The sequence below is a fragment of the Dendrobates tinctorius genome, unplaced genomic scaffold, assembly GCF_039654945.1.
Source record: "Dendrobates tinctorius isolate UK_male_01 unplaced genomic scaffold, ASM3965494v1 ptg000115l, whole genome shotgun sequence".
In the NCBI taxonomy this organism is placed as follows: Eukaryota; Metazoa; Chordata; class Amphibia; order Anura; family Dendrobatidae; genus Dendrobates; species Dendrobates tinctorius.
This window is the reverse complement of record NW_027361783.1, coordinates 7102371-7116359: the sequence shown is the minus strand read 5'-3', so window position 1 is coordinate 7116359 and position 13989 is coordinate 7102371. Positions and strand designations below refer to the sequence as shown.

The following is a 13989-nucleotide window of genomic DNA, read 5'->3' as shown; positions in this document are numbered from 1 at the left end:
TTTGGTTCCGGACCCTCGAAAGAGAAAATCCCACATAGCAGATCCTGATGTCCAATGCATTCAGTAACACAAGACTGAAATGGACAAAGAAACAGCAAAATAGAAGAAATGGCAGGTAAATCTGATTTGGTTTTTTAATATATTAGCGATGCCTCTGCAGAAATGTCCAGCCAGTGAATGCAGTTGGGGCTGAATACATGGACAAAGCATGCAATCAGGTGTCAGATTCCATAATAATCCTCAGTTAATTGTGTGAGGTGCTGTGATGGTAAAGAACACCACTTATTAGTGGCACATTCCTGTTCTGAGAGAGCAGCTCCTCCACCTTTCCAGTTCTTCCAGTCCGCTCAGCTCCCCCTGGCGGCAGAGAGCCGAGCAGCAGCCCCTGCGCTCTCCCCGCCCCCGATGGGCTCAGCTGGCGTCAGCCTGTGTGCAGTCCGCTTCCTCTCCAGCCTGCCCTTATCTCCGTCTGCACGCTGCCTCTCGGTGACTAATAACAATGGCTCAGGATAATAGAAGTTGAGGGCTGTTTACAAAGTCTATGGCGGCGGAATATAAAGAGGAGCGGGGCAGCCGGCAGCATCACACTCACTTTGGGAGCTCTCAGGAATTACCAGCACTCATCTCCTCCTAGTGGACTCTGATTGGGGACTGGATCCATTCTGGAACACTTTTTTATCCGTTTTGTATCTTTTATAGCCATCACTTCTTTTTTAGATTATTTATTGATTTTTTCCTTTTTTTGGGGATTTTAGTTTTTTTTACACCCATTTTCTTTATTAATAATGGATCTGGAGCTGATGATTTACCTGCTCTTGGCTCTTCTACAAGGCACCTGTGGAGCAGGTAGGGATGAGGCTGCTGATCTATTACTCCATGACATGTAATGATAGTGTGCCCTTGGCATAGGTGGCCATTACCCTAAATCTGAGACTGACCAGCAGCTTAGTGGAGAAGTTGCAGTGTGTCTGTGGGGTGATGTGCCGCTGACAGGCTGCAGGGCAGGATGGGTGGTCACACAGGTGGGAGCAGGGAGTGGGCAGCGCGGCACTCTGATGCCCGGGACGGACAGTCCCTGTCCTGGGATATCTCCCTCCATGACTCTTGGGAAGGAGCAGCCGGCTCCTGTGCTGGAATATGACACGAGATTAGCAGCGCAGTCTCTGGAATCCCTCTCTCGTTATTGCGCAGACAGTGTCTCACCCCTATAAACTCGGGGTGATTGCGCTCTGTGCTATTTACGGGCAGTTTATAGCTGTGCTTCAGCGATCAGGTGCACAGAGCTCAGGAGGGTCGGGATTAGGAGGCAGCGAGCCCCGGCTGTCAGCAGAGCGGTGTGCAGGGCGTGAGAGCGCCTGTACAGAGCACATGGGATCAGCGCCACTGAGGGGCACCGAGGCCGGACTGTGCTGTCACACCGGATGATGTGCTGGGGCCACATGGGAAGAACAGACAGCAGAAACAACAGATGTAGATTGATAGATAATTAGATAGAATGGACGTATAGAGAAAGAGTACATAGATGGATAGATAATACACAGAGAGTAGATAGATGGGTAGAAAATTAGTGAGATAGATATATAGATAAGAGAAATATATATTGAGTAGATAGATAGATAGATAGAGTGGATAGATAATTGAAAAGAAAGGAGAAACAAAATAGATAGTTAGAAAAGATAAATATATATAGAGTAGATAGATAGATAGGACAGAAAAAGAGAGTGGATAGATAATAGTAAAGAAGTGCAAGAGAAGCAAAATAGATGGAGTAGATAGATAATATATAGTATATATATAGAAAGAAATATATGGTTGGTAGGAAAGAAATGAGTTAAACTGAAAAGTTAAATAAAAAAGGTAAAATATAGGAAAGAAGGAGAAAAGGTAATAAATAGTGCAACAGAAAGAAAGAAGTGATAGATGAATATAGAAAGAGCAAAAAGAAATGAACGTGATACATAGTAGATAGAAAACAATGTGAGAGTGGGTAAAATGACAGAGAGACAGAAAAGTAGTGATAGACAGACAGACATATAAGATTATCATTCTAGTCCATATCTGTCTATCTATCTGATATCTATCTATCTATCTATCTATCTATCTATCTATCTATCTATCTATCCCATATCTATGTATCTATCTATCCATCCACACACCTACATAGATAGACGGTATTTTTTCATTTTCTGATGATAATTCTGGCACATCTAGATTCGGATATGTGACAGCTCAGCACTTGTTCCTGGCACAGAGAGACCCCAATCTAGACTCTCAGGAGCCTAGGGGGCTGAGCAGATATAACCCAATAGTCTCTGCCTCCTGTTCTGATGGTGACATGCTTTCTGTGAACATTGCAGCCCCACAGCTCGGTGCCAGCAGTGACACCATGGCGGTGAGGAGCCTACTCTCCTGGCTGATTGTCAGCTCTTTGCAGAACATTGGCTCCAATCCTCTGCAGGGAGCAGATTGTAGAGCGCAGCCTTGTGCTCCACATCCAGGCAGTGTAGTGCCCACATATGAATCAGTATCATGTATGCGGTGACATGTTTAGTCCTGCCTGCTACTATTATCATCAGAGGAATGCACACACGGCATTGCACAACAATGATCTCCAGCTGGAGTTCCATTTCCATACTACCCTGATGTAGCATCACACTATCACCACGTGAGGTTCCCTACAAGCTCCAGCACTGTCACAACTAACAATATTCACATGTAGATGCATTCACACCAATACGTTTCATAATTAATAGAATATGTTGCAATTGTGTGACATAAATGTTATGTATCAAGATTAAAACCCTTTTTCCTAATTTATCTGCAGGGTCAAGCAGAACGTTCTCATCCTCTGAAGACTCCTCTCTAGCAGAAGCTCCAGCCACTCATCAGTCCTCTGGCGCCCCCTTGAGGCCACGCAGATTTAAACGCTGTTCTTGCTCATCGCTCATGGATAAAGAATGTGTCTACTTTTGCCACCTAGATATAATCTGGATAAACACTCCGGAGTAAGTTTTATACCGGACAATTTGAGTTTTTTGCGCGTCTGTGGCGGATTTTAATTGTTAGTTTTCCATCCAAAAAGTCCATCGACTTTCTGGAGTGAAGTTATAAGGCCAATTATCTTGCTTTAAAACTTTTGCTATGTCGGGTACCAGATTGACACGACACGGCAAAATCACAGCTTATAAGGTGCAATATCATACAGTAGGTGAAGCATCATGTTGGGTCTTATGTACGAGATGTCTTTATATGAAATAAGAAAAGTTATCGTTTATGTCTCGTAATATATGTAATGAAGAAAATGCTGGGGTGATTGCACAATACCAGGTCATAAAATTTCAGGCAGTCGGATAATTGACAGGAGGTAATGACCATACGGCACACCCAATCTGCCCAATTTGTCTGTTTTCCCTCATATACTAAAAGCTTACTTAGGATACGTTTTAATGGCTGTTTGCTGGCCCCACACCTATCCCACGATTCTGTACTGCCGCAGATAGATTTCCTGCAGAGGAGAGATGCTTAATATTGTAGTCCTAAATCCCCAAGGAGATTAATGGAGTTTTTATTACCTTGAGCAATAGGACAAATGTCTAGGATTCTCCTACAGGCTCCATACATGAGGCAATGCCACAATATCATTAGCAATCTGTGTATTATATATATCTATATATATATACAGTGGGGCAAAAAAGTATTTAGTCAGTCAGCAATAGTGCAAGTTCCACCACTTAAAAAGATGAGAGGCGTCTGTAATTTACATCATAGGTAGACCTCAACTATGGGAGACAAACTGAGAAAAAAAAATCCAGAAAATCACATTGTCTGGTTTTTTTTCATTTTATTTGCATATTATGGTGGAAAATAAGTATTTGGTCAGAAACAAGCAATCAAGATTTCTGGCTCTCACAGACCTGTAACTTCTTCTTTAAGAGGCTCCTCTTTCCTCCACTCATTACCTGTAGTAATGGCACCTGTTTAAACTTGTTATCAGTATAAAAAGACACCTGTGCACACCCTCAAACAGTCTGACTCCAAACTCCACTATGGTGAAGACCAAAGAGCTGTCAAAGGACACCAGAAACAAAATTGTAGCCCTGCACCAGGCTGGGAAGACTGAATCTGCAATATCAACCAGCTTGGAGTGAAGAAATCAACTGTGGGAGCAATAATTAGAAAATGGAAGACATACAAGACCACTGATAATCTCCCTCGATCTGGTGCTCCACGCAAAATCCCACCCCGTGGGGTCAGAATGATCACAAGAACGGTGAGCAAAAATCCCAGAACCACGCGGCGGGACCTAGTGAATGAACTGCAGAGAGCTGGGACCAATGTAACAAGGCCTACCATAAGTAACACACTACGCCACCATGGACTCAGATCCTGCAGTGCCAGACGTGTCCCACTGCTTAAGCCTGTACATGTCCGGGCCCGTCTGAAGTTTGCTAGAGAGCATTTGGATGATCCAGAGGAGTTTTGGGAGAATGTCCTATGGTCTGATGAAACCAAACTGGAACTGTTTGGTAGAAACACAACTTGTCGTGTTTGGAGGAAAAAGAATACTGAGTTGCATCCATCAAACACCATACCTACTGTAAAGCATGGTGGTGGAAACATCATGCTTTGGGGCTGTTTCTCTGCAAAGGGGCCAGGACGACTGATCCGGGTACATGAAAGAATGAATGGGGCCATGTATCGTGAGATTTTGAGTGCAAACCTCCTTCCATCAGCAAGGGCATTGAAGATGAAACGTGGCTGGGTCTTTCAACATGACAATGATCCAAAGCACACCGCCAGGGCAACGAAGGAGTGGCTTCGTAAGAAGCATTTCAAGGTCCTGGAGTGGCCTAGCCAGTCTCCAGATCTCAACCCTATAGAAAACCTTTGGAGGGAGTTGAAAGTCCGTGTTGCCAAGCGAAAAGCCAAAAACATCACTGCTCTAGAGGAGATCTGCATGGAGGAATGGGCCAACATCCCAACAACAGTGTGTGGCAACCTTGTGAAGACTTACAGAAAACGTTTGACCTCTGTCATTGCCAACAAAGGATATATCACAAAGTATTGAGATGAAATTTTGTTTCTGACCAAATACTTATTTTCCACCATAATATGCAAATAAAATGAAAAAAAAACAGACAATGTGATTTTCTGGATTTTTTTTTCTCAGTTTGTCTCCCATAGTTGAGGTCTACCTATGATGTAAATTACAGACGCCTCTCATCTTTTTAAGTGGTGGAACTTGCACTATTGCTGACTGACTAAATACTTTTTTTCCCCACTGTATATATATATATATACATATACATACACACACACATTTATACATTATATATATATATATATATATATATACACACACACACACATTTATACATTATATATATATATATACACACACACATTTATACATTATATATATATATATATATATATATATATATACACACACACACATTTTTACATTATATATATACACATATATTTGCCCTACATGATCTCTCATAGGATGGAATTGTGATGGGCTTGTGTTTATTCAGGCAGTGCAGTGGCTCAGTGGTTAGCATTGCTGTGCTGAGGTCCTGGGGTTCAAATCCCACCAAGTACAACTTCTGCAAGGATTTTGTATGTTCTCCCCGTGTTTCCTCCCACACTATAAAGACATACCGATAGGGAATTTGGATCGTGAGCCCCAATGAGGACAGCCATGACCAGTGTCAGACTGAAGAACATAGGGCCCACCGGGGGATTTAATTCTGAGGACCCACTTTTCTCCCCACTGCAGAGCCCCATAGCAACTGGAAGGTTTGCACTATGAACTCTCCTGAAGGAGAAGCCAGGGCCCACCGGAGGATTCTCCGGTTGTCTGGTGGGCCAGTCCAAACCTTGCCATGACAATAGCGCTGTGGAATATGATGGCGCTATATAAGTAAGCCTAATAAATGAATAATTCCCGGGAACCACTCTGAAGATGAATTTTAGACAATACAGCTAACGTGGAGCGATCATACAATAACTGTGTCATATTGGATCAGAGATAAATGCAGCCGAGTAGCCAACACCTGGGAAAATCAATACACATGTAACATCATGCAGGCAAAGGGATTTCTCGATCATTTTAACCTCTCACACATCCTCGAGGTTTGGAAATCGCAGAAATTGGGGACTCTGAATTCTGCGCTGCTGTTAGCGCTTCCCGGTACTCGGCGTGACTCATGCTGGCACATTGGCCTTGATATTTGTTGACACATAGCTAGAGAGTTTTCCAAAGCAGTTACTATGTATAATGGGCCCGGACTGATAGCGTAATAGGCCAAGCAGTAAATATTTGCCTTACTCTTTACCTCTCAGGCATTTACAGTGAAATACTCCTAAACTGTGATTTAAGAACCATTAACAAGCTATTAATTGAAATGCAGGTTGCAACCTGTAGAACTCGCTGGTATGCCGCTGTGGAACGAAGGCTTGCAATTTGTGAAATTGTATGCCATTAAATAAGACGAAAATTAAAGTCTTTTTTTGTGCAAAGGTTATGTGCGGCGTCTACTGTGTGGGAAGTTTTTCTATTGCCTGACACTAGCTAAGTGGAACATGGAGTTTGTATGGATCTAAGTAACCATCATCAGATTGACTGATGATTGCTTCTGACATGGAAACATGTAGTATTGATGTCAGTCATCTTGTCTACCTGTGCTCCAATAAGTTGGGTTTGGGTCCTGTTATATATATATATATATATATATATATATATATATATATGTGTGTGGGTTCTTTATTATGGTATGGGATTTATTTGCAGCTCTAACAACGTAGCATTTATTTTGCAGAAAAACAGTGCCTTATGGACTTGGAGGTCCTCGGCTGAAACGTTCGCTGCAAGACACAAAGGCAGAAGACGTTATGGAGTCTAGTAGCAGGTGTATCTGTGCCAAGCGTGAGGACAAGAAATGCCTGGACTTCTGCCAAAGTGCTGCAGATCTCAGGTGTGTGCAAATATTTTCAGTCTGGAAAAAAAAAAAAAAAATGACGGAGCGATCCCTGAGTACACCTGTGGCCGAGGCGGCCTTTATCTCAGGAGCGTGTGTGGAGAGAAGGTGTTCCTTCAGTTGTGCCTTACAGTGCTTTGTTTTCTTACGCAGTGTCCAGCCTTCCATTAAAAAAGAAAGTCACCAGGTTCAGAAGGCCAAAGTGTGCAATGGACGCCTATTGGGAATGCAGTGTGTTCATAAACTTCATACAGATGCTAAAAGGTAAGCGATCAGTTAGTACATAGTGAAAGATTCATGTATGTAGTGCCAAGTACTGCTCATATAAGAGGGTGGTGGCCCACCGGAGGATTCTCCTGTTCTCCTGTGGGCCAGTCCGAGCCTGCACATATATAGCATATTAAAGAGCGTTGGTCAATATTTTTTATTATAGAATTTTAGTTCCTCCTAGCGGGAGGATTCAGCATTGGTTTTCGTTTTTTCCTTTTGTAGCACCTTGTGCAGTTTTTACGAGATGTTAACAGTTGGTGAATTATGGGCTGCTCTCTGGTAAATGTCAGGTCACGTGAGATACTAATCATCTTAAAGGAAAACTTTACTTTCCCCCGCCCAGATTTATTCTGCAGCACTTACAGTGGACAAGTCACCATGACAATGCTGTTTTATGCCCAGTTGAGTGTTATAGAAGAGGAGTTGAACAGATTGAACCCTGATTTTATTAGGTTTATGAGTCCAATGGGGTTTATCTGTATGAGCGGCTTACAGAGATGGCTGTCAGTCACTGAATGGTGGGACCACCCTCTGGACTCCTAAGGCAAGACGAGCAGAGATTTTAATGAATACACTTCAAGCTATAGTGAATATTTTCCCACCAAACTGTACTAACGTTAATCTGCTCAGCTAATCATGATCTGTAAATGGCACCCAGTTATGTTTTTTGATACATGGGTGCTGCATCAGAATGGCGTTATGATGGAAAATGTGTCCATGTCCTGTCGCTGACTTTTAAATGGAATGTGACACCATGTTTTTGCCAGCTAATCAGAGAGCAGCATATTGTAGACAAAGAGACGCAGATTCCAGTGATGTGTCACTTACTGAAGTTTTGGTAAACTCACTGTTTTATTAACAGGAAATTATCAGTAGGACTAGTAAAGCTGCCACCAGGTAGTCCTCCATATTTATGAGCTCTGTGTAACCCCGCCTCCACCAATGACTTGCAGCTTTCTGCCTATGCACAGTATACAGAGAAAGTTGCTATTCAGTGGCGTAGGCAGGGTTATACAGAGCTCTGTATTCAGAGAACTACTAGATCTGAAAACTGCAGCAAGCAGCCCAGTAAGTGATACATTGCTGGAATCAGGGTCTCTGTATGTATATCATGCTGCTCTCAGATGGTGTAACAAAAACCTAGTGATAGATATACTCTTAAATGTATAGTTGTTAGCTCTTTAATAATCTCTGTATGTAGTTTTATACAGTATACATCCATAGTAAGTGTGCATGAACAATATAACCACTTGATTGTGAGATTTCTCATGATAGAGTAAATAACTGGAGGAGAATGGCATTGTGCTTACTAGAGTGCTGTGGTCCCTTCAAGGCTGAGACCCCCACTGATGGCATCTTCTCATTTAGAGACATTACACATGTCTAAGCCATTCTCTTTCAGCTCTTAATTATAATTTGTGAAAAAGCCAGAATTAAAAATTGTTGTAAATTCAAGAACTTTTTAAAAAAAATCTTTTACTTTGAAATAAACCAAAAATCGTCATTTATTTTGCAGAACGGAATCCATCAGACGAGCCATTAAAAGATCATATATCTTTGCCAGGCTATTGAAGAAGCTTCAAGAGATGAAAGATGAGCCACGTCCTTGGGCACATCGAAGGAGAGGAATTTGGAAACGTACAATAGCAACCTCGTAGTTGAAGAAATGAGAACTGTCACCTTTCCTTAGTGTGGGAGACATTGCTGTCAGTGAATGTGTTCCTTGCGCATATTTGATTTTATCCTGGTGGCTAAGTGCACTTAATTTATGAAGACTTTTTAAAGTAGAAGTTCTGGAACTACCATCCAGCTTCAAGATGGACATGGGAGATGGATGAAAGGCGGGAATCCTTGCTGAAATAATGCTGCTGGTTATGGAGATGAATGCCATAGGAACATGGCTGCGTTAGAGCAGAAGTTTTGAATAACCTGCCGAACAACATTCATTGCTACTGACACTGACAGTAAAACACTGGAACGTAATATTGAAAACTACATGCCTTATTCTACGTGCAATGCTGCATATGGATCCACTGTGCGCATTGCAGACAGACTCGTAAAGCTATGCCATTGTTTGAGGACGTATTACATAATGCATACAAGTCTACCTCAGGTTCACTTCCTCTGAAGGGCTTCCTTCTTGCCTAATTTTTAGCTTGTCCTGTGAAAACACCTTGTGTCTTAATTCTCGGAGCTAATGAAATCTCTGAAATGCGATAATCCCTGATCTGATGGGTTATCGTAATTCGAGGGTAGCGCCTAAAGCTACTCGCGCAAGCTAAAACTGAGTTTTTCATAGCAGTTATTTAATCTGCTATCTCTTATCTAAATTTATTATGTGAATATTTTTAAAAATATTTATATTATTTGTAAAACTGCTATATTTACTGTGTTAAATATACATTTCGGCAGGCCATATTGGTCTATGCATGTTTGTATTTCTGTATGAAAAAGAGCTTCATGCCTTCAAGTAATAATGTTAAAATAAATATTTTGTAACCCTAACTACAGCATTTTGACTTTCTGTTTTAGAAAATCAAGACGTTAGCCAAATTGCATGGCTGTAGGTCACGTGCGGTAAATGATGCTCTATAGAAATATTTCTGATCACAAATGACCCCTGTGGCGTAGCGCCTACTGTGTGTGTTGGGGGACACTCGCTTGGCAGCGCATTAAGGTAGTCAGCCACGTTTTTTCACACAAAACTGTCCATACAGTTTATTTAAGCATCAGAAACTGCTCCGCAAGCCAGGTTGCACATTACCGGCTTACACATAGTCAATTATTTCATCACGTATGGCTTTATACAGCATTCACTAGTCACGGCAGACTCTCTCCAGTCAGAAGGTGACCGCACAGCTCAGTAACTGACCATTGTCAGTGCACATAGTTCTTTCCCCATATCTGGGGTTACCTTTCAGGAGCTCCTGCTCCACAGGCTGACTCCTCATCAGTCCAAGGTCCTCAACAGGACAGTGTCTTTCTCAGTGTGGGGCCGTCCTAGGCTCCGAACACACGAGGCCTGTCCGGGTGCTATTCAGGGCGTTAGGCCAACACCCAGGCCCCCAGGTCTAAGGTCTCACCACGTGCTCCAGGAATCCGATCCTACTTCCAGGATCTTCCAACATAGACCTTCCAGGACCTTGCTCCCTGAACCATTCAGGTACACACACTCTCTCCATGTGACCAGACCTCAGTCACATTATATGGTTGTAACCACCCCCATGGATGGGCGGTACATGTGTGGTTTGTCAATTCCCACCCAGCTCTCTGACTAACCATATAAGCCACCCTTATAAGTAATAAACAACAAATACTTGTGGAACTATAAGTCCCAGCATAACCATGTCATTTTGGGCTTACAGCGCAGAGAACCTCTGCCACATATACCGGTCATTTACAATAATGCCAGTCCCTAATTTATCATCATAATTATGCCTCCAAGTGCATCCTGAAGCGCATACACAGCGCCCCCTAGCTGTAACAGAGGTTACCGCATACACAGCAGTCCCTAGCTGTCACAGAGGTTACTGCATCACATACCCTCCCCCTTGTTCAAACTTGTGGGGTTGAACATTTGTCACACACTATGTGCCTCAAGACCGGGTACCCATTGTCACCTTGTCCTACAAGTTGAGAGGACCGTCTCAGTCTGTTTTGGGCGTCATTCAGCATCATATCTTTGTTAGGCCTCCTCTGCCCCCAGCGGTCATTATATCGGCCTTGGGCTTTGGCCCTCAAGGCACAGTCCGTCTGTGTCACCAGACCCTTTTTAGTCTCCACACTTTGCCAGTACGCCCCATCACCCGACTTTTCTCTCATTGGCCGCCTCCCTTGGTTGGTGCGGTCATAAGTCCCACTTACAGTAGAGCCCACTCTCTGGTCTGAATCTGACCCATCTAGTACATCACAGGAGCTACTGTCCAGGTCTCTCAGCCTCATACTGAGAGTAGAACTGCCACTTGCAGATTCTCGACCTTCTTGCCTTGCTGAATGTCTTCGTCTACCTGCCATTTCATTATTATTTGGAGGGTACCTTCTGGACCTTATACCTCGGGTTGAAGGCGGCCACCTTCTCATGTTCTGCATCTGTTTATTAACCTGCAGTCGGTCCAGCCTTAGCTGCTCTATCTCCCTCAGATACGTTACTTGATATTCCAGGAGCATTCGGCTGTTCCTAAGGCTTTCCACAGAGTCAACAACAATGATTGGAACCATGCCATCTTCACCAGCTACCTGGATTTCACCCTCTGGTGGGATCCTCACTCTCGCCACACCGGATCTATTCACAAGCTCTTGCATCACTTTTCCAAGCCTTCCAATGACTTTCCCTACCAGATGTCTAGGTACCGGAATTACGTCTTCCACTAAGCCCAGTCGATTTTTAGCTTCCCTCCCAAGCTCCAGATGTCGAGCAGCTTTCATATTACTCAACATGATCATCTGTTTCGTGCAGAGACATTGTAGATGCATATCCCACAGGACAGCCACCCGCTTCACTGTGTCTTTCCTGGTCGACAGTGCAACCAACTGCTGAGTCTCAGTTGCCCAGTGCACCATACACGCTTCGACCGCCTTTTTAAAAGCCTCATGCACACCCTCACTGGTACAGGCTTCTTGCATGTCTTCGGGTACCTCTATCACACACTTGAAGATCGAGAGCTCACTCTGTTCATGGACGGAAGGCTCTCGCTTTGCCATGGACTTTTCCATCAAGACCTCTACTACGACCGGGTGATTGTCTTCTTCCATTCTCAGTGCACACTTTTCCTTAGTTTTACACTCTTCAGGCACCCTCGCTAAGATGGGCATTTGTAGCTCCGCGTTGTTATCCTTCGGTCACGGCTGCTGTAAGTCTTCGACCACCAACTTCTCTTCTGGTAGAAGACCTCTTAAGGCTTCTCTGAGTACTTCCACATCTTCCCTTAAGGCCTCACACTTTGCCATGTTGACAGGTGACCTCTGAACTCAGAGACTTCCTTCATCAGCTTATCCTCTCGGTGCTCAGGTGTCTGTCTCAGGGCCTTTTCTAATTTGAAATGCTCTTTCATTTTCTTTACTTCAGCCTGTAAACCTGCCACCTTCAAACACTCCTTTGCCAGCTGTTGACAGACCTCTCCGCGCTCTTTCTCTAAGCTTTAGACATGGGCTTCTACCTGGTGGAAACCGTCAGCCTGCTCTTTCCACGTGCATATTTCCTTTGTTAGCTTGTCGATTTGTTCCTCTAGTTGTCAAGTGACAGAGGTCGAATTGGACAGCTTCACTGGCAGCTCTTCTATTTTGTCTGGGAGCTGTTCTTCACCTGCTATTTTAGCTGTTGCAACTCTACCCTCACCCTGGGTCAGTTTTATGTTTCTCACATCCTCAACTACCTCAGTGCTAGGATTTGTCAGTGGTAACATGACTCCTTTCTCAAGGACACTAAACTTGTTGGCACCTGTCCCCGTCTCCTCTTGTCTATCTTCTCAGAGGGTGCAGTTTGTCCAGCCCCTTTTCGGCCTTTATGCCTCTGGCGATTGGAGGAAGACTTGCCATTTTGACCTGAGTCAGTCTTACTGCACTCTTTTCCACTGTCGTCACCGTCTGAATATAAAAAAGGGGGAGACAGAAGCGCACAATAGGGTCTTATCCAATGATATAAACGTTTCAACAGATATGGATCCACTCACCTGGTTCAGTTGTGTGGAACACAACAACCATAAGCACAAATGGGTAGGATCCGATGAACTGCAGCAATCAGCCGGTCACTAGAATTGCATATATAGGAAGGAGAGAAGTCCGGCTTTCAGGATCGCGCTGTTCCAGTCCAAAGTTCCCAAGGAGTTAATCCAAGGACCAAGCAGTGATTATAACTTTCTTTTTATTCCAAAAACTCTACGCGTTTCGTGTACACACTGTACACTTCCTCAGGAGCAAAGTTACACTGGCATCACATTCCATTCTCCTTATATACTAACTCCCCCAGGAAGTGAGGTAGGTGCTCATTGCACTTAAAAAAATTCACACATAACTATCAACATAATGTAAAATCACAAAAATCACTAAAATTCATCTATAAAACACACTTATATAAAAACACACATATGTAAAACTTCACACTAGAAAAAATGTAAAACATTATAATAAAATTATGATTATACTCAATAAAAGTCTAAAATTCTTGGTACATCATATCAATTAGCTGAACAACATTCACAAATCTCTTATATAACTGCACTTATATTTTCCTTTCAGTATTAACCCTTCATTCAACATATTATACTTTTACTTTCCTTATATTTCAGGCAGATGATCATATATTAATTAATGTATGTACTCCCATGCGGATTCGATCCTGCACAGCAGACCCATGCTCTGCACTCAAGAAACTTTTCTGTTCTCTCAGCCAAAGGCTCCACATCTCCAGAGCTATCAGTTCCTTTTCAAGGCACCAGCCAACTATTCCAATCATAGTAAAATGCCGCCGATTGTATCTCTTTATATGTTAGCGATATGATCATTCCCTTGCTGTAATGTTATAGCATGGACATCACACAATTATCAGATGCCAATACTACTCTAATCCTTAGCAGACAAATATGCAGAGCACCAAAATTATTTAAAGATGTCAGATATTTCATTTAAACCGTATGGTTGCAGAGTCTGCAACCTGTGAATCCAGTAAATTTCCTTTCTCATCAGAATGACACTCCTGTTCACAGTGTCTTCTGAAACATAATCAATTGGGGCCACT

At 43.0% G+C, this 13989-nt stretch overlaps 1 protein-coding gene across 1 annotated transcript; it reads left to right on the top strand.

Annotated features, from left to right (window-relative positions):
• Positions 1-420: 420 nt before the first annotated feature.
• EDN1 (endothelin 1) lies at positions 421-9761 on the top strand. The gene is made up of 5 exons (XM_073589976.1): positions 421-846; positions 2825-3005; positions 6828-6983; positions 7140-7250; positions 8773-9761. Exons 1-5 carry the CDS (start codon positions 786-788, stop codon positions 8912-8914), a joined length of 651 nt encoding a protein of 216 aa, XP_073446077.1. The 5' UTR covers positions 421-785; the 3' UTR covers positions 8915-9761.
• Positions 9762-13989: the final 4228 nt, after the last annotated feature.